The sequence below is a fragment of the Uloborus diversus genome, chromosome 2 (genome assembly GCF_026930045.1).
Source record: "Uloborus diversus isolate 005 chromosome 2, Udiv.v.3.1, whole genome shotgun sequence".
NCBI classification, from domain to species: domain Eukaryota; kingdom Metazoa; phylum Arthropoda; class Arachnida; order Araneae; family Uloboridae; genus Uloborus; species Uloborus diversus.
In genome coordinates, this window is record NC_072732.1 from 158,798,547 (window position 1) to 158,820,612 (window position 22,066).

General features: G+C 32.1%; 1 protein-coding gene across 1 annotated transcript in view; it reads right to left on the reverse strand.

Moving 5' to 3' along the window:
* Positions 1-1,517: 1,517 nt before the first annotated feature.
* LOC129217459 (pre-rRNA-processing protein TSR2 homolog) overlaps positions 1,518-22,066 on the reverse strand; it is a 39,842-nt gene continuing 19,293 nt past the window's right edge. Inside the window, exons 2-5 of the mRNA XM_054851760.1 lie at positions 20,511-20,601; positions 16,222-16,313; positions 15,255-15,386; positions 1,518-1,788 (exon numbers count right to left, since the gene is read on the reverse strand). Of these exons, the coding sequence (XP_054707735.1) occupies positions 1,609-1,788; positions 15,255-15,386; positions 16,222-16,313; positions 20,511-20,601 (495 nt within the window). The 3' untranslated portion in view covers positions 1,518-1,608. The remainder of the gene's footprint in view (positions 1,789-15,254; positions 15,387-16,221; positions 16,314-20,510; positions 20,602-22,066) is intronic.

Genomic DNA, 22,066 nt, shown 5'->3' on the forward strand with positions numbered 1-22,066 from the left:
AGATGCTCCCATATGAAATCTGAAAATAAAAAAACCATAATTTCAAAAAAAAAAAAAAAAATTCAGGTGTGACCTTTAAACCGTCACCTTAGTCCCTGAATATTGTTTTAAAACTTCGCTTTTTGGGACTTCTATTTCAAAAAGTTTTTGGGGGGGAGAACCAAAGAGCCCCCCTTTCCCGTAATCATCAAAGTTTGTCTCATTGTGTTTTGAAACTCAATGTCAAAAATTGGGAGGATAAATGATTGATTTCACTCTATTTTCAAAAAAAAAAAAATCTAAGACAGCATCAAAGTTCCATCTCTTACTCTAACGTCATCACATATCAGTTATAATCCCTTTTTTAAGACTTAGGTTTCTTAAAATTTCCTCAGAAGGCCCCCCCCTGAACCTTTCCACTGTCTAAACCGCCGTAAACCGTCTAAAACTGCTTTCTTAGGACTACAATTTCAAAATTTTCTCCGGGGGAGAGGATAACCCCCGGACCACCCTAAGTACAGGAAATTTCAAGTGAGCCCCCCAAAAAATATTTTCTGTTTGTGCCAATGTTGGGGCAGTGTATGAAGCTGTGAGCAGTACTTGGGACCGATAAATTGGTGAATGTAGGTGAAGACAACAACAAAGCAACTGCTTTCAATCATAAACCATTTTAGGGGGTGCAAGGGGAGGGGCTTTCATCATTTTTACTTTGTTTACCCTGGTGAGTTGCGGTACATAGCAGTCCGGGGCCGCAAAAACTGCTAGATTCGGCGCTGTTCCAGCTATATGTCTTTGGATATGGGGATTGCGTAGGATGGCCCCTGCATGTTGAAAGAATGCATCACACACAGAGTCACGGGGCAGAAGAAGTTTGATTTTTTTTTCTTAATTTAATGATGCTGAACAACTTTGTAGTTTACTTTTTCCTGTATGTTGTACCGATCCTGATATATGAACGCTATCTCCAAGTTTTATCACCAGGTGGTGCATTAAGTGGCTGTTTTGCTCATCAATTTTACTGCACCTACGCCACTATCACCAAAACTGTTGGGACACTTTCAGAATTCATTTTTACCGATTTCTCAAGAAATAGAGACAAATTGTTCTGAAATTTTTGTCGCATGGAAATTATGCTCCAGCTGTCATTTTCCAATAAAAATTAAACCACCCATGCATTTAGAGAACCAGCAGCAAACTGAGAAAGCAGAAGGTTTTTGATCAAAATTGCAAGATGTCTCCAAATTTACCAGATCATCTGCCAAGTTTTGTCCAATAAGGATATTTTGGGGTGTCGCGGCAACCTCCTATCGGATTTTAGTTTATAAGAACATTGCAATGTTTTACGTTTGTTTGGTGCAAGAGTTCATCAATAGAACTTGAAAGCTCATGTAGGCTATCTGTGTATGTTTAAATAAGCAATAAAAATTATTTCACGTTTTATAAGCAAAGGAATAATTAAAAAAAGAAAAAAAAAACATTCGTACAATTTATTGGTAGAGAAGTGGCATTACAATAATAAAGTCCAAAAAAAAAAGTTTTAAAACATCTTTTATTTATACTTCAATTTTAATGTACACAAATGCGTCAAACAGAACTTACAATGAGTTTATGACTTCAGGTGATTTTTTTCTATTTAGTTCTTTTCCCTTTCTTTCCTATAATTGTCCAGCCATCATTTTTAATGTCCCCATTTAAAACATTTTCGGTATCAGAATTTTCAAAACTGTTCTCTGCAACAAGTTTCATGTCTGTTCCTGAGTCATTCATGGATAACTGGTGCATTTTTTCTTCCACAGAATTCCCCGCAGCCTTCAATGAAAAAGGAGGAATCAAACATTGTCTGGCACATATTAAGAAGAAATAAAATTTTGATTGAATTTTATTTGAAATTTATAGTGCTGTACCATCAAGTGTGGATTTTAAAAGAGGGAGAGGGCGAGGAGTGTTCACCACTTCCAAATGAATTTGTAAGTAACAATTAGAAAACATAAAATAAATGAGGCAAGCTTTGTTTGAGTAAGTTAAAAAAAAAAATATTTTCCTGTAAATTATCCACGGCGGTGTATAATCCGCAGGTCCTAAAATCGGCCTGAAGGAAAAAAAACCTTCGTATAATCCATGGATAATACGATGCAAAAAAAAAAAAAAAAGAAGTTTTGATGTAATATGCAATTTTAGCAACTAAACTAAAAACGTGAAGAAGTAATAACTTTTGAGGTATATTCAATATTAAAAAACAAAATAATCCAAAAAATAAGGTTTTCTTCTCAAAATTGTCATTATAGTTCGCTAATTACTTGAAGACAAAGAGTCAAGAAAGGAGCAAACGGCCTAATAATCTTAAGACTTCGTTTTTTACTGTATGTTGTTTATTTTACGTAGCCTGAATCGCGTAAGAAGAACATTCAAGCTATGTAAAATAAGTAACATACAGGCAGGGTTAACGATCTCTAATGGCGAATCCTACTGGAAATATTGAGGTTCAATGCGTTGGTGTTGAGAAAAAAATGCACAGATAATCCGCAGCAGCATATAATCTGCATCTCATTAATTTTACATTTTTTTAACAGATAATCCGTGGATTATATACAGGAAAATACGGAAGTAAAAAATGTAGTAGTTATGCCTTTTCAGTACTTAATGCATAGCAAGCATTGGGGGAAAAATGAAAAAGAATTAGAGTTTATTCTGCAAAGTCTAAAAAGAAAACGAATATCATCTCGATGTATTAAATTTTTATACCTAATTTTTACAATTTATTCAAAAGTTTTTAATTCTTCAAAATGATATCAACTTAACAGCCTGTTCATAAATGGGGCAGTGGGAAACAAAGAGATATAAGTGACTTTTGAGACAATCAATATGTAGGGTAGGAGATCCTGTATTCTGTTTATTGTGCAGGATTGTACGGCCCTCCTCCCCCCCCCCCCGGGAAAAACTAGAAAGAAAACCTTCACAAACAAAATATCTTTTGTTCACTTTTTTTCAGCAAATTGAAAGTTCTAAATGAAAATGCAAAATTTAGCAGTAATAAATAAAAAATATTGATTTGTCTCATTCAAGGAACATTTTAGTATCAAAATATCAGTATGTAGACATGTATGTATAGATAGACATGTATGTGTGATATTTTGCACATGATGAGAAATATTACCCCATGTACAACACTATGGGAATACAACGACAATATGAGGAAATAAATTAGTTCATTTGGAAGCTTCTTAATAGTAATACATTTATAAAATAAATGAGCATCGATATAACGTTTAAATGAACTATTAAACATTTGAATTTAATGAAACACTATAACATGCTCACCTATCCAGGGGCATGCATGGAAATTTTAGGGCCTGTCACAAATGACCCTTCCATGACCCCTCCATATCGTTTACGGGTCATTCCATGTCAAGTGATCCAAAGTTTTTTCACTCACCTTTTTGTATTTCTTTGAAATTTGGCTCATCGATTGTACCCTTTGAGGTAATCACAAGTCCAAATTTTTAGATTTTTATCTCTATTATTTTTTTATTTATGACACTTTGATTTTTCGAAAAACCTGTTTTTTTTCACGGATGCTTGAACATAAAATGGACGAAAACTCAGCACCAAATATAGATAGAAAGATTTTGTAAAAAGCATTTTAAAGTACATTAGTTGCTGTTTAATGCAACATGACTAATTTCAAAAAAAATTTAATTAAAAAAAAATAAAATTTAAATTTTAAATTTATATTTCTTAGAAAAGGTATAATGAATTTTTTTTAAAAAATTCTCAAAAATTTGTGTGTATTTTATCTTTATTTGTGCAAAGTTTCAAGTTGGGATCTCAATGAGATCATATTTTTATGAATTTTTAAATAAAATTTGACTTATGAAATAATGACATTTTTCAGATTCTAACTAGTTAAATATGGGGTTCTTTTACTGGAGATGGTCTAGTAAGTAGTAATTGATCATGACTATGCTTGAAATGAACTGACATGACTTTGTAGATTAGTACCCCCCCCCCCCCCCCTCCGCCACACAACCACTTTTTATCTTTTTTTTTCAAAACTGTATTTAAAAAAAAGCCGGCACGTAAGAGTTATAACCATAATAAACTGGGACGCACGCTGCTAAACATCAGTAGTGACTAAAGCTTATAAATGGGGGGGGGGGGGGTCATAAAAACTAAAAGTCAGAAAAACTGAAGAGAACCACTCATTTGCAGCTTTTTTTTATTTCGGAAAGTGGGACGATAGGGAGAGGGGGGGGGGGCAATCTGGAATGAAACATAACAACATGAAAGGTTGCGCTCAAATTAGCAAAATTTGTTTGATCTATAACTGCTTTTAATATATGTATAAATAGATCTCGCTGCATTGCTCTCGTTTACAAGTTAAATTAAAAGGAAACTAGCATTAAAGAAAAGAAAAAACAGCTGCACTCCAAATGTTGTAGAAAGACAGTTTTATGCGGACAGACATATGACATAATACTTATTTTTAGTTTGGTGTAAAAAGAATGAAACAACACGGGGGGAACACTCCGCTGTGATCTTGGGGCAAACTATTTCTTTCCTCCATCCAAAATTGAAAGTTGGTGCAGGGGTAAGGAACGAAATTAATCATAACTTTCCTTATCAGATAGTGAAATAATCAAGTACACTTTGTGAAGTTCGGATTGAAAAAGAAACACTTGGTCTGAAAAAAAAAAGCATCAGGTGAAGGGGGATACTAGTATAGTGTTAATCGTATGTGTGAGTGAGTGTGTGTGTGGGGGGGGGAGGGTAATGTACTTTGTCTTGCTTTAAAGAAGAACATTTACCAGCTTTAAATATGTTTTCTATTCATTTTGTTTTATTTTATTCATTTATTTATTTATTTTTTACATTTTGAAAATAGTTTTGGAAAAAAATAATAAAAGTGGTGACCCCGGCGGGGGGGGGGGGTCTTTTACTTACTTAAAAGAAGAACATTTACCAACTTTTAATAAGTTTACTATTCATTTTGGTTTTTTATTCATTTATTTGTTTTTTACATTTTGAAAATAGTTTTGAAAAAAAAATAATAATAAAAGTGGTGGTGCGGGGAGGGGGGGGGGGGGTGCTTGTCAATTTACAAATTCACGTCAGCTCATTTCAAGCATAGTTATGATCAATTACTACTTACTAGAACATCCCCAGTGAGAGAACCCCATTTTTAACTAGTTAGAATCTGAAAAATGTCATTATTTCATAAGTCAAATTTTATTTAAAAATTCATAAAAATATGATCCCATTGAGATCCCAACTTGAAACTTTGCACAAATGAAGATAAAACACACAAAAACTTTTGAGAATTTAAAAAAAAAATCATTATACCTTTTTTGAGAAATTTAAATTTAAAACTTAAATTTCATTTTTTAAAAATTAAAATTTTTTTGAAAATAGTCATGTTGCATATCCCATTAAACAGCAACTAATGTACTTTAAAATGCTTTTTACCAAATCTTTTTGTCTATATTTGGTGCTGAGTTATCGTCCATTTTATGTTCAAGCATCCATGAAAAAAAGCGGGTTTTTCGAAAAATCAAAGTGTCATAAATAAAAAAATAATAGAGATAAAAATCTAAAAATTTGGACTTTTGATTACCTCAAAGTGTACAATCGATGAGCGAAATTTCAAAGAAATACAAAAGGGTGAGGGAAAAAATTTCCCAAATTTTGGAATACTTGACATGGAATGACTCTTACCCCAAAATGTCACACCTAGTTTTAAAAATACTGGGCCCCCTTCAGGCTTGGGCCCAGAGAAACAGGTGTAACTTCTCCCCCCCCCCCCCTGTGCACGTCCCTGCTGTCACGTGGAAGCTGTAATGCCAATTATACGTTTTTAAAGTGAAAAATAGAGATAAAAACTTGTAAAATGTTTGAGCCTCAAAATATTAGATCTTTTAATGAAGTAACAAATTGAAGCTAATAAAAAAATGATAAATTAATAATGTTATATTTGTTTTGGTTCAAGTTTTATTTAATCATTGTTTTCAGTTTTAGTAAAGAACTTATTTCAAACTTAAACGAAAACTTCTTGTGGTACTCTAGAGACTAATAATATGTTTTCAAATATACAGTAGAGTCTCGGCAATACGAGTCTCGAAAGTTTGAGGTTCCGCTTAATTCGAGGTGCTTACTTGATATTTTCATTTATATTTTTTAGTTGCAAAAAAATGATTTTCATAAAAATCTGAAAATATTTTTTTCCCTGGTGTTACACTTATTTAACTAGATACAGTAATTAATAAAAAAGCATTGAGAGGTTGCTGTCAATAACACTCCTTAAGTGGCACAATATAGGGGAAGGTCGGGTAGTATCGGACACCTAAGCCATCTCAATCATAACACTTTTCGTTTTCTTTGTAAAGAATTAGTTTTTACACTAAATTTTGCTGTACTAAGTTAACTAACATAAATTTTAAACTTTGGTTAAAAAAACATGGAGTCGTATTTTTTAAACAAATTTTCGTCAAACTCTATTTTCGGCCAATTTTAAATTTTGGAGGGTTGTATCGGACAAAACATTAAAATGTTGAAATAAAAATAAATAGTTCAGAAATAACATTTTAATGTGTGTGCAGTAGTTGGTTACTTAGAATAGTATACAAGTCTAAACATGAAAATAAGTAATACTTTTTTTTATAAAAGTTGAAAAATGTAGCCTGTGGTTGGTTTAGGCCTAACTGAAACAAATTCATTTTAAACTTTGGAACACAAATCACATATGTAGTAAAGACTGTCCGGTTGTAGCTCAGTACATTTTTCATGTGCCCAAGCCTTACACGTTTGGCATTGGATCCAATCTTCTTCAAATGTTTCATTACAAGTTATGCAGTGAGTCAGCTCTTCGTTTTCCTGTGGCTCATCATAATACTTTAACTTTCTTTGAGTGTTTTCTTTGTTTTTCATTTTAGGTTGAACTATTTTTTGTTTCTTTGGTTTGGGTTTTCCCCCCTTTCTCTTTTTTTTTTTTTTTTTTTTTTTGCGCTTCTCTTTTCTCAATCTTTTTTTCTCCTCTGCTAAATTTTAAAACTTTTTCCAACAAGTTCAACTTTTTCAATGGCTTCTTTCATATTTGTTTCATCCCATTTATGTCGTGATTTTTCCATTTCAACCTGTTGGACAAAGAAAAACACCGTCTGTATTTTATTTTGGCGCCAGTAACTTTGTCCGATACAACCCGACTGTAAAGCTACAGTTGTTTCACCACCACTAGGTTATTACTTAAGCTAGACACTTTTATAGCTCATAATACTTAGATTAATATATTATCAGTCTAAAGGTATAACAATGAAACAATATAACTTACTCTATATGTAAATATATGCCCCAGAAGTTAAGTTTGCGTACTGCAATTCTCTCAACAAACAAACAACTAGCTTTGCACACCAGAACGAACGGTTGATTTGAACCAATATGGCGTCTGTGGCTTTCTTCCCCAATACTGCACACTGTGTTGACCCAGTATGTGCTGCCCCTGGCAGCGGAATTAAGAAGCAGCCCTTGTCCGATACTACCTGCTGTCCGATACTAAACGACCTTCCTCTACCTGTAGTCATTGACAGCACAATATGAATTACAAAATGATGATGATTTGATGCGTGAAAGTAACATAGATTTGCCGCAAAGAATGTGTAAACATGCTTTTTGGAATATTAGAATTCCTGATGATTAGAATTCCTTCCTTCAAAAGGAAGGTTCAAAACTTGACGACTCACAAGTAATGAATACGAAAGACGAAACAGAACCTTACTACAACTAGCTGTCTTTGTGGTATGTGAGATACATATGCTCACAAGCACACATTATACAAACGTTATGGCAAAATTCATTGAAATAGATTCAATCAAAATATATATTTGCTTGCCTACAAATTTGCCCCGTTAAATACGTACATACAGACTTCGTGGGAAAAAGTCCAAATTTGTTTTGTGGTAATTAAAAAGAAATTTATGTTGAAATTTTAGTGATAATTTTTCAAGACAACAATACTACTTTTCTTTGCATAAGGACGTAAAAGGGGCTACTCCTTATGTCATCAGGAAAGTGTAAAAAATTTATCCGGAAGAATTTTCCGGATAATCCGAGTTTTCAGTAATCCCAAGCCATTTCAGAGCACCAATTACCTCGGATTTTCGAGACTCTACTGTGCATATTTTTTAATTAAACATTTAAACCATGCAATCAACTCATTAAAGACCTGCAATACAAATGTTTTAGACTTCCATTCTATAGTAAATGCAATATGCTTCAAAAAAAAAAAACTAAAATAAAATAAAATAAAATAAAAATTTAAAGATTATTTTGAGAAAATATATATTAATTTTTATTATTTACTAATATATTTTACTCTAACAAAAATAAAGGCATTGTAGTAGGACACAGAGAACTCTTGCTGAAAATTAAACATTGTCAAAGAAATATTTTTTTTTTCAAAGCAATTTTTTTTCTAGAAACACATAAATAATAAAGCTGAGGTGTTCCATAACTCTAATGACTAACATGGTCACTAACATTTTAAGAAAGACTGAAAATAATCACTGTATTTAAGTAACTAAACCCAATTTTTTGCAGGAAAATAAATTCCTTGATTTCTGAAATCCACTACTACCTTAAAAGTTTTCTTATAATCTTCAGGAATCATATAGCATAATAATAACGGAGCAAGTTTTTGTGAATAGTGCTCACTTGAACCAACTCAGATGCTATTGGATTGAAATTTTCGAATGAGCGTGGCAAAAGAATGCAAGTACTAGTCTTCAGTTTAAGATACCAGATAACGAGGGTTTAAAAAAACAAAAGCTGTTAATCTTTAAGCGATTGAACTGCATAAATGGACGAAAATGATCTAGTGTAACAGAAGCAGATGCAATCAGATTTTGAAATGCATAAAAAATAAAGCCTGGCATGTCAAAGCCTAATAATAAACAAAGACACAATTTTATGCCCAACGTTTAAAAGTTGGTTGTTATGTCATCTTTAAAACAATAGACTTGTTTGAAATAAACCGAACCATTGTTTCGGTCACTCGTCTGGTCAGTGCTAATTATATATTAGCTACCAGTTTGTTTGGCACTCTTGGCTTCCTTAAGAGGTTTTCCACCTCCAGCTCAGTTAATCTTATGCCGGGCTGATGAGTGCTAATAAGCACGAAACTGCAGTCCTCGGCTGGAAATGACTGAGCTGGCGGTGTATTTCATGTATTTCTGCCTTAGCACTGGCTATAGGGCAGTAACTTACTGAAAATAGACTTGTTGTTTCAAATCCAAAAGTAGTTATCCCTAGCATAAGATCTGATAAACCTTGATAGGTATATAGCCAAAAAATCTTTCTTCCAAAATTCCAATTCCAAAATACCTTTTCTAGGAAATTTCATGGTTTTGATAAAAATTCATGAGACATATACCGGATAAATGAAATACACTGCCAGCTCAGTTATTCTATCAGAGGACTGCAGTTTCAAGCTTTTTAGCACTCATCAGCCTAGAATAGGAAGTAACTAAGCTGGAGGCGGATCCAAGTAATAGTTAAATAAGTTAACTGCAGGACATTTACATATATTAACATTTAAAAGAGAAGACAAATAATTTTTGAGAAAAATCACACACAATCGTGAAAAGTAACCTCAAAATTGACATAAAAAGCTGCATAATTATCAGAATAAGAAGCTTTTTAAAACCTGATAGCTAAAAATCTACGATGACTAGTCTCATATTTTTTCAGAGTGATGTCAGACCTTTGGCTGAGAATATACCTGAGATAGGTGATAAGTCATTAATTTTACTGCGGAGCCCCCGTAGCAGAAACGGTAGGATGCTGTGACCTCATTTGCAGATTCTTGAGAAACTCTAGAGACGATTTCTTAATTGGGGACGAAAAAAAACTTGAGGAAGTCGGGAAGGTATAAAACAACTTCCTCATTTTGCATATAAAGTTGACTCCAATCTTAATGTATATAAAAATCTTCTGTGTGGATGTGTGTCGCCATAAGGCTTTTAAACGACTGGACCAATTTTGATCAAATTTTTTGTGTGTAATAAAGTTGCGGCAAGCATGGTTTTGAAGCGTGATGGATCGAACCAGAAACGTTTTCGTTAGTTAATTATTTAATTTAAACATTGGATGATTTTACCTCCCAAATGATTAATATTTATTTTAACCTATTGTTGATCGAGAACTGAAATAAATATTTAACCTGTTCCCAAAGGACAATAAGAAAGCCAGCTCTGCTTTTTGTAATGAAATTTCCTACTGTGATATGTCAATTGAGAATAGATAAAATGTAGAGAGAGAGAGTGAAGCCTTCATTTCTAGAAAACAACGATTTTAGGTCCCGTGATATATTTTAAACTAAAGTACTGGAAGAAATTGGCTAAACGTGTCTTCTTTCATTGTAGTTGAATCATGTGGCCGGATCCGTGCTTTAGGTTTTCCAAACCAAATGATCAGAAAGTACTGTACATTTGTTTGTCAGCTCAAATCCATCCGAGTTTCCGCACCAGTGGTAAGAACACTTTAAGGATTATCAAACTAATCAGTATATAATTAACGGAAAGAGAGTGGAATCGAAAGATGAAACAAATTTTATTTTAGTCCAACAGGGTAGCTCTGTACACAAAAGATCAGTGCAGAAGATTTTTATCTTTAGTGGAAAGAACAAATCAAACAATCTGTGAACATCATCCCAGTACGCAAGGAAAGATAGCAAGTGAGACAAATGCTCAGCGAGAGAGCGGATTTAAAAGTTTTCGTTCAAAAGATCGGATCACTAATCTGTCGGAGTTCGCTTCGCTTTATGATCGGCTGGATTACAGTAACGTGGTGGCTTGGCGACTTTAGCCATAAACAATCGAGTTACATGATTTTTTTTTTTTACATTTTAAAGCTACTGTTAATGTAATTTATAGTATTTTTTTGTTTATTTGTCGAAAAATTTTAAATTGCAAAGAATTGTTTTTGGTTTTTATAGAGTGCTTAGTCTTAGTTGAAGAATGTGTTTATTTTTCATTAGGAGGGGAGGGATTTTCGCTAATTCAGGGAACTGTTTTTACCCGACTGTGCATGCGCGACGCAAAGAAGGGTAATGTGTTTATCAGTCCATGTATGTATGCCCGTTTCTATATGGCATTCTACAGGCTAAACGCCTCGGCCAGTTTTGGTAATTCTTACGTCAATCAATTTGTCTTAACCTTGGATTTCACTAAACACATGACAGTAATCAAAAGTACCATTTCAAAAACCAGTTGCCATTTTGTCAGTTTGGGATCGGCGCACCCTGGGTGTCGCACACTGTGTCACACGCTACCTGCGAGCAACAAATGCAGGTAGTTTTCCCTGCCTGAATTTTTTGTTTACTAAGTCTACTAATTGGAGTCTCAGTGGCCGAGTGGTCTAAGTGATTGCTTCTCCCACTTGAGGTGGTGAGTCAAGACACCTTCGCTCCGGATGTACTTTCCCCTCTTTCTGATGTAAATTATTTCGTGTTCTTTATATGTATTCTGTACTGTAATAAAAAATATATTATGCGTAACGAAGGCAAGACACTCAGATTGTAGTCCTAATTAAAATAAACCCGTGCAAAAAGCACCAAAAAAAAAAGTCTACTAATTCGATTTTCATCTCTAACGTGTTGCATTTGTCTTTGCCTTGATTCAATCGACTGAGTTTTGTGATGTGTACTTCCTTCACAGACTTTTTTAGTTTTGGGAGAAAGATTTGACGGACGACGTTTCCGATTTTGTGTCATCATGAGTTATACAGACTTTACATAGCTTTGCTGTAGTTGACTTAAGTTTGCACATTTTTGCTGAAGGTCAAGCACATGTAGCTTTAAGCCAAGTTAGGTCCCTAGACGGACTAATTATCAGTAGTTTAGACCACTGCAAGTTACTTAATAAATCTCACAAACTCTCTCAATGAAATGACAAGATTATGAAATGTACCGTCTTATAATCATAATAACTAAGTCAATGAAAATTAACTAAAAAGTGTAAAATAAAAAGTTATTAAATAAAAACAAAAAAAAACCTGACTGCATAAAAACCAAAAAAACTAAAAAGAATAATTTTACGGGGTCCCTTGATTTAGAAAGGAATGGGCTCCGACTGTTGATCCTTCTATTCTGCTTTTGAATTTTATAAAACTATTTCAACAGTGTAGTTATTCAGTAGCACTTAATAACATAATTAACTACTGGTCTTATACATTATTCTTTTTAGTTTTTTTTTTTTTTTTTGGTTTTTACGCAGTTGGGTTTTTTAGTTTTTATTTAATAATTTTTTACTTTTATCATTTTTTTTAAACAATATCTTTTTGATTGTTTTATTCTTTTTCATATGGGGGACGCTGCAGTGGGATTTTCAGTTTGTTCTAGATGGGTAGTTAGTTTTTTACACTTAATATCTGAGGACGACTTTTATCCTTTGAGTACGTCTGAAGGAACAAACCATACAATCTATGAAGATCTTTCAAGTACGTAAGAAAAAATAGTTAATAAAACAGCTGCTCAGTGGGCATTCGATAAATCAAGTTGTAATAAATACACACATTCTGACACCAAGCATCTTAAAAACATTTTCTTTTTACATATTTTTTGCAACAAAAAGGTTCAAATTCTTGATAGTTTATTGAAATATTTTAACTTTTTTATTTACAAAGTTTGAACAGAACAATGTCTGTCAGATCCTCTAATATATAATGAAAATCAATCACAATATATTAAACATCACACATAATGCTGTTACACCTCAAGAAGTCGTTGCTCAACTAAATTAAAAATCTATTGAACACAATCTCGTGCGTCATTAACTTTCTAACAATGAGGTGTTGCCATTCGGCAGTTTGTGTTAAAATGAAATAAATGAATAAATTTAACAACTGAAATGCATTACAAATATGGATGAGGTGTTAAAGATTATTACAACTTGGGAATATTATTAATTGAGAAGGGCACCTCAAACTTTAAAAAAAAAATCTTAAATTTTAGCAAGCAAAGATTTGTACCATATTTTCTGGGATATAATCCAGAGATAATATATACAGTAGTACCTCCTTTAAAGGACACCTCTGAATAAAGAACACCTCTATTTAAGGTACACTTTTTCTGGTCCCAGTCCCTTTGAATAGGGACAACCATGTACAGTGAAGCACCGGTTATACGTTTTAAAAAGGACTGCACGAAAAAAGCGTACCAGCGAAAAAACATACAAAAGGTATAGGTCAATGTGTATTAGACTTTGCAGGGACCAATTTTTAAAACGTATAATTGATAAAAACGTATAAAACAGAAACGTATAAACGGTGCTTCACTGTATTTACTTCTAATTAAGGGACAGTCACGGAGCAAAATTACAAAAAAAATGCATAAATGGCTTTAGAAATATCAAAGTTTTGTGGAACTTGAGGTTCCTTTTTTGTCGAAACATTAAGTAATAAAGTTTTTCTTGACATTAACATGCAAGTAAACGAAGATGTATTCTAAAATTCTTGCTGGGGCCTACATTCACACTTTTCTCTATCATCAATTTCTTAATGCTCAGCCTGGACAGATAATGTGCCACCCATGATATGCTTTGTATAGAAAATTTGAAATGTAATCACACTTTTTTTTGTATTGTAAATTACATAACATCAAACTAATCCATGTAAAACATAAATTCAAAACTCTAATCAATGAAAATCAGAAACAAAATTTGGTTACTAGGTTACTACAAAATTTTTGATAAAATTTTATTTTATTTATTTATTTTTTTGACAGTTTGAATAATTCTGAATTTTATTCAGTATATATCAAGCATTTTCAATACTTAATCTTAAATCCTATTAGTTTACATTTCTTATAAAATTATACTGAGTTAAATTACATAGTATGCAGAAATTCACCTACCTCCAAAGAAGGGACACTTCTATTTTAGGGACAGGTTGTCTGGTCCCCTTAGTGTCCCTTAATTAGAGGTCCTACTGTGCTTCTAGTTTTTAGCACATTTTTAAGCATTTCAGGGTGCTCATTTAGATTTTACGATTAATCTAATGTTCTTAATCTGAGAGACTATTTTTGGGATTTTCAATTTGCGCTTCAGACTGCTGGAAGAAATTTTGCAACTGGGTGTGGAATTAAAACATAGCTTTTCTCAGGTTTTTATTGAAAATGGTTTTATCATTGTTATGAGAACAAAAAAAATTGAGTAAAATTCTCTCCAAAGAGTTTTGTTTCGTTTTCGTTTTTTCCCCCGTTCAAATTTGCACGTTAATGATAAATTCTGGGCCATATTTCAAGGTAAGTTCTTTTTAAAAATAACAGTAAACTCCAGATTATCCGTGGAATAGGGTGGCACGGTAACTGCGGATAAGCGAAAACAGCGGATAATCCAAATGATAGGTGTATGCAATAGATAAACGAGCTGATGTGTGCATCACATGACTTCCTTTTACTCCAATTTAATGTCATTTCCCCCATTACTGGCAATTTTAATGTGATTCAATAGTTTACTCTCTAAATATCACCAACAGTGGCCAAATTGAAACAGATTTTTTTTTAAAAAATTGCCAAATTTGTCACCAAGTTGGCGACCAAAAGACTGGCCAGATATCGCGAAATTATAACACCACTTGAGTTTATACCAAAATAACAATGATTTCCCCCCCAAAAAGGGGCAAAAGATCCCTTTAGAAACGAACACGAATGCAACCAAAAGGGGAGGTGCACAACTAGATTCCACTAGGAGTCTACGTACCAAATTTCAACTTTCTAGGACTTACTGTTCTTGAGTTATGCGACATACGCACATACATACATACATACGCACTTACAGATGTCATGAGAAAACTCGTTGTAATTAACTCCGGAATTGTCATTATGGATATTTCCCGTGTCTATACATTCTTAGGCACTTATCCACGTGTGGTGGAGTCAAAAAAAAAAAAAAAAAACTCAATATTCAATTGGGGTTGAGTAAAATGGAAATTAAGGTCGATTTTTGAGTAAAATTTTTTTTCGCGAATACAATACTTCCTTTTTTGTAAAAGGAAGTAAAAATATTGATGACACTCACACATTCATTTAAATCATAACTAAAAACCTTGCTACATTGCATCTACTAACATTGAATGTAAAAAATATGTGTAAAATCTAAAAGCAAACAACAGAATCATAAGTTTAAAAAAAAAAATGTGAAAGGACCCGCAGATAATCCAACTGCCGAAAATCGGGAGATTACTGTATATAGTAACCACATAACCATTTAAGAAACTGTTTAGTGCCATACCTCAACAGTCTTGCGTGTTTCATGTCGTTCTTGAGAATTTCTTGTTCTCGCAGCTTTATTACTTTCTTGAAACATCTCGGCATTTGGATTTGTTGTAAACAGTCGATAGGCTCGACAGAAATTTTCTGAAATCTATGATAAAAATAGAGGAGGAAAACATTAATAAAATTTAAAAAACAGCCTTAAAAATGAAAAGATCACTTACAGTTCATTATGAAAGTAATTTTTTGTCATGCACAGGGTTTGAAAATATCATGATATTTTCGAAAATATCAAAAATATTTGATTTTGATATATATCTGATATTTTTATTTAGCACAAACTAAAGTCTTCAAAATAGTACATGCATCCTTAAATCACTCGTTATTTTCTTGTAGTATAATTGTATATGTAGACAAAATTAATGCTTCTTTCATGATTTACATTTAATATTTCATTTTACATTAATATCAATTTTAATGGAGTTAATTTAGCATTAACTGTTTTACTCATTTTTCTTCTGCTAGCTACTTTTACAGAAATATTATTCAGAACACAGTCATAAGACATTTTCTTTTTTTCTGAGATATGTTTAAAATTTATAACTAGGCAATTTTAATATGAATTAAAATTGTTACATTACTAATCATTTTAGGTATATTACAAGTAAAAAAGGAATATTATATTACTTTATTATATTTCTGATGTATTATACATCATAAAAATCTAGTTCATAACCTTTTGGTTATTTTTTATAATAAATAAACAATATAATTATGATTACTATACTTTTTATATTGAAAATACCATAGTTGAAATAATAAATATCAAAAATATCAAAATATCATGATATTTTCAAAATAAATATCAGATATATATATATTGTGATATATATCATGATATATATATTGACTGATATATATTGGCGAACCCTGGTCCTGCATATGCAATACATATTATTATCAAAATGCATAATTAATGTGAAAACCTGATCTAAGCTGCCATCTTCAAAATATGTTTCAAACTCATTTTCAATCATTGTACCAAGGTATTCTACAATGTCTTCCGGTTTTGTATCATCTAGAACATACAAATAAATTATGCCATAAATTCAAAATGAAACATAACTTCTGTGCTAGTATTAACCAATAGATTCAACTATAATAAGAAAGTTTAGTTAAACAATGTCTAGAGAAGATTCCTTTTCCTCTAACACACATTCAATTTCATTCTACAATTTATTCATTTATTTATTAAACCCGGACACACGAAGAAAGGGGGTTATAAGTTTGATGTGTCTGTGTATCTATGTATCTGTGTGTCTTTTTTTTTTTTTTAATTTTGCTCGAAAGGAGGGTTGATCGAGAGTGGTCTTAGCTAGGTTGTGTCTTTGGATGTGATATTAATTAACGAAGATATTTATTTAAAACCACTAAAAGGTTTTTCACGATTTTTGCAGTGAATATGTATTTACTTTTTTTTTAAATTTAATACCAAAATCAAGCAGGATTTGTACACTCCTTCAAAACTCCTCCCATTCCTTCATTTCGGAAATTTTTTCGAAGGGCCCTTCAAACTCCTTCATTTTGGTTTCAACTCCTTCAAAACTCCTTTTTTAGATCTAGACTCCATAATCGTTTTCTATAACAGTAATTTAAAATACTTCAATCAACAACTTGACTTCGTCACAAGGGCGAAGGTATAAGAGTGATTTTGATGTACTAATTTGATATATTCCCCATAAAGATATGATTTACAAATTGGTTATAGAAGTCATAAAAGTTGAACGTGAAAACATTATTGGATGACAAAGACATTTCATAAGTGTAGTAAATCATGCTTAAATGGTGCTTGGCTATTTTTTCAAGATTTATGTTTATTGCTTTTTCCTCCACCACACTCTTAGCAGCAAAAGTTTTGTCTGATTAATATTTAAATATTTAAAAATACCTAAGTAGATGTGCTATATTAAGTGGTCGTATTAAAAAAGCAATTGTTTAGTAAATTGCAATTTTAACATTGTAAAAAGATTCATCCACAAGTGATGTCATGCCTTAAAGAGGAGATGGGCTCATGAAATTGTGACAAGGGGAAGAGAGAGGATGGCAAAAAGTGACATCACACAGTTATTAGAACAATGTTTATGAAAAAATATGAGCTGTGACAAGGGAAGGAGCAAGGAGAAGTGTGAAAAAGGGGGAAGAGGGTCAAATGTGTCGAAACCGAAGTGTGAGAACATTCAAGGATAGCCCAAAAGTATTCCCTCAAAATCTCATTTTACTCGTTCAAAACTCCTTCATTTTATTTCTGAAATTGAGTACAAACCCTGTCAAGAGAATTTTTTTCCCGTGTCTGATAGAATGTGTTTGGAACTTCCATGTTACATAGAATTTGAATTATGTTTTTTAAAGCAAATTTTAATAATGGCTAATCCCTTATTCACGCCATTGATAACCAAATTCATTGTTGGCCAACAAGAAAATTAAATGCAATGATTTAAAATTTTTACTGTTGCCAGTTTCTACTTGTTAGCAAATAAAATACTTGAAATTGATTTTTAATAGTATAAGGCTTTTAAAAGGATTTTCAATTTTTCCTCTTGATTCTACAGTTGCGACTCAGTCGGGTTTTTTTTAAAATTTTTAATTTTAGTTACTTGTTCATATAGAAGCTAAATGCATTTGTGTATGAATTAATGTACAGTCATTAATATGGAGAAAACATAAGAAAACCAGAAAGAAGAATTGGAAAGAGAATAATATCTTGGTTTTTAATTCATTTAGCAATGATGATATGGGTGCTCATATGGGAGGCAAGTGGCGGCTCAAAACCCCCCCCCCCTTTCCGATAGAAATTAGAACTTCCTTGCTTTTAGTACTTTTTTACTTGCAAAACTGTAAAAAACATTTATTCTCGAGCCATTAATGAATAAGTTATTAAAAATGTCAAATTTCAAACACACACGTAAATATAAATATTCAGGGTGGCGACAGAAACTGTGAAAAAAAGTTCCCTGATTTCCCTGATTAGGTTCATCAAATTTCCCTGATTTACGTTACCAATGATAACGGTTTCCTTTCTTTGCTCTGCTTGAAATCCATTGTATGTTTGTATAAAATACAGTATTTTAAACGTTTTAGGTTATGTAAAGTTGTTGAACTAAAGATATATAATTTTATAAAAGATGCTGTTTTTTTAATAAAATGTTAAAAAAAAAACATATCAAGTCGATTTTTTTGAAAAAAAAAAAATCCTACAAAACAGTATATTAAATTTTTCTATTTGGAAAGTTATACAAAATTTTTAAAAAATACTTTACTTCCAGTAACCACTTAGCATAAGAATTTTAAGAAACTATTAAAATCACTCTTAAAAACATCTGTGTATTTATGATAGAACTAAAAAGTAATTGAAATTATTTTGAACTAAATTTTCAAACAGTATAATAATTGTTGCAAGAAAAACAAGTAAAAGTGAAATAATAGAAATAATGTAGTTATTCTTATATAACTAATTGACATAATTATGCAAAACAGATGAAATCTTTTGACATCCATTCATAGGGAGCTTTTCTCTAATCAAGAACATAGGTTTTAATGAATGATTACAGCATTTTAACAATAAAAAAAAAAATATTTACTTAAGTGCACAAGTTAACTCTATTTCAAATGATTTCAGTGTATATTGAAAAAAATCTTAGGTTGCTTTTGTAACAAACAGCTTTAAAATGCAAGGGGAAAAAAAGCAATTGGTTAATTTCAAAATATATCGAAGAATATAACTTGGTTTTAAAATAAAAGAATCATTTAAGCCTGAAAAAAGAAAACCTTTCTAAGCTGCGGTGACAGCAAATAGTATAACGGCAAAAAACAAAGTTTTTTTAATTCAGAGTTCAATTTCAGCAATTACATAAAAAATGAGAAGAAGTAATAACTTTTAAGCTTTTATCAGTATTAATTCAAAAAACAAAGATTTCTTCTTGAAATCTTAATTACAATTCGCTTATTACTTCGAGACAATGGAATAAAGGCAAAGGAGCTAAGGCATTAATGACGGTTTCCTCTTTGCCTGTAGAGTTGTTTATTTTAAGCAGTATTGAAAGGCGTGAAAGCAAACTTCAAGCTAGGTAAAATAAACAACTTTACAGACACAGAAGCAATTTTAGGAAGTTCATCCTGTGGTTAATAAGTAAGATGCAATACTTTGACGTTGAGGAAAAAAGATGCACAAATATGCAGCAGTGTATAATCGCACCTAATTAATTTTAACTTTTTTTTTTGAACAGATAATTGGCGGAAAATGCGTAGAGAATTAAGGTACTTAATTTTGCAAAGCAAAAAAAAAATTTCTTCATAAAAGCAATTTTTCCTGATTTTTTTGTTAGTTTTTCAAAATTCCCTGATATTTCCCCGACTTTTCCCTGATTAATAAAGTTCCCTGACTTTTCCCTGATTTCCCTGATCTGTCACCACCCTGATATTGAATTTTTTCATATATTAGGAAGTTTGGTAAACGCACCAGTAGTGGCCACTTCAAGGTTTATATTTGAAAAAAATAGGATTCCAGGTTTCCCAATGGATTGACGCACTTTTGAATCCATTGGGAGTTTTGGAATCCCATTTTTTTAAATATAAACCTTGGAAGTGGCCACTACTGAAAGCACTGGCAACTACCGGCAAGTTATTAAATGCTGTGTTTAAAAAGTAAAAAAATTGTATCTGCATTACGGTGAGAAAAAAGAGTTACTATTGTAGATAACTTTAAATGCTCAGTATTTTTCACAGTCAGGTTCAGGGTTGGCAAGAGTTTAACATTTGATAGTTTTATCCAATTTGATGACGATGGTTTCTACCGTCATGTCCCTTCTGACATAATTGTCAAAAACCTAAATTTCTGTAAAACGTGTCTAAAACTATAAATATTGGCAACAAAATTATGTTAACACATGAACCTGAGCTTTAGAACTTTTGATTTCATTAAAAATGCATGTGCCGCTAAAAACAAAAAGCACTATTTGGTAGTTCACAATGTCATCATTGCTCGAACTCGATCTGGATTCATTCGGCATGGGTCCAAGCCTGTCGAATTTGACACTACTCCAAGTGGAGGTGACAGCGTTTATACCCTAAAAAAGTATCTGGTTCCTTACTTTGCAATACATTACTTTCTTAAAAAAAACTATGTAATGTACTTTGCATAAAGAAATAAAATTAAAAAAAATCAGATTTGATACAACAATTTTAAAAGATTAGGTGCAATATTTTATTTGACACATACCATAACGTTTAAAGTAGTTTTCCACTTCTTCAGCAATCCATATTTCTTTTTCTCGAGCATAGGGACCACCCATCCCTTCATCAATAGCAGCCTAAAAATTAATCATAAGAAAAGTCTTGAAATCAATAAATATATCATTTGAAGAAATGAACATGCAATGGAGGATTCCACCAAAGTGGTCTTTGCACTCTGAAATTTTTTTTCCACATAAATTGGAAACAATTTTATAGAGGTGCATCCCCCTCAATATCACACATGGAGACACCACCAAAAGCAAGAGACCCCTTAAATTAGAAAAATACCCCTCAAAACACCCCCCCCCCCCCTAAAAATTTTAGTGGCGCAGTCTGCCCCTCCCCCACTCCCCAGGTAGGCATCCATGAATTTTATTAAAATGAAAAATGTCTCGTTTTCAATTTCAGCATCCATTTTGAGATTAAAACATCTTTATATCAGATTTTGGCCATATTTGAGAGTACATAGGACAAAAAAAATGTAGTTATGAGATAAATTTTAAAGTCATGTTTTCTTCAATCGTAATTTTTTCTTTTGGAAAAAAAACCCCCTAAAAAAATACAAATAATAGCAGTAGGTTTTAACAGCCACAGTCTTCGTTAATGGTGACTGGGGGACGTTAAATATATGCCTGTGGTCACAAAATCCTCTAAGTGAAATGATAACTCTGGGGGTGCTGGACCAGAGATTGCTCAGCTTCTGGTGTGGATCAAAAAATTAGAGCTGTCTTCAGGGTCCCCTTCAAAGCACAGGGGCCAATCCAGTATTTTTTTCTCGCTACCTATTTTTGTGAAAGTATTGCATCATTCTATTTTTGTGAAAGTTTTTTTTTTTATCAGCATTGTTTTTGTGAAATTTTAGAGGCATCCTAATTTTTTGTAAAAGAGAAGTAGAACAAGTGAAGTTTTAGTTTGAAAAGTGTAAATGTCATCTAGTATTATTTTTAACAGATTTTGTTTTTTGGGGAGGGGGGGGGGGAGTTAAAAACCTAAGTACGAAAAATACCATCGTAATTTCAGCTTAATAGGCTGTGTATGTACTGTGTACAATATAGGAAGTTATGAAAAAAACCGGTTTCCCAAAACAAATGTTAAAAGATTGTGATAATATTGCATCAATACCCTTAGGCGAGAAACAGCTAAAAATTAGTTAAAATACTACAAAAAGGTTTCTATTTAAGCGATTATTCATATAAACCTGCTTAGAATTTTATTTTATGAGTAAATTTTGTTTTAAACAGAGAAATAAATTTTATATTTTAAAATGCTAATTTTTGTGAAATTTTTGATGTTTTTGTGAAGCCACTGATTTTATTACTTGATTTTTGTGAAAGTACCGATTTCAAAACAATATTTTTGTGAAGGTACCGAAAAACGGTAGCAAAATCAGCCTGTATTGGGCCCTGAAGTATGACATAATTTGCGGACAGCCCCGATGATGAAAAAACAAGCTCACTTGTTTAAAAATGATATTTTGAATTATATTTAACTTCACTCAATGTTGTTGTGTCACTTTTGATAAGTTCAAATATCACCAGGTAC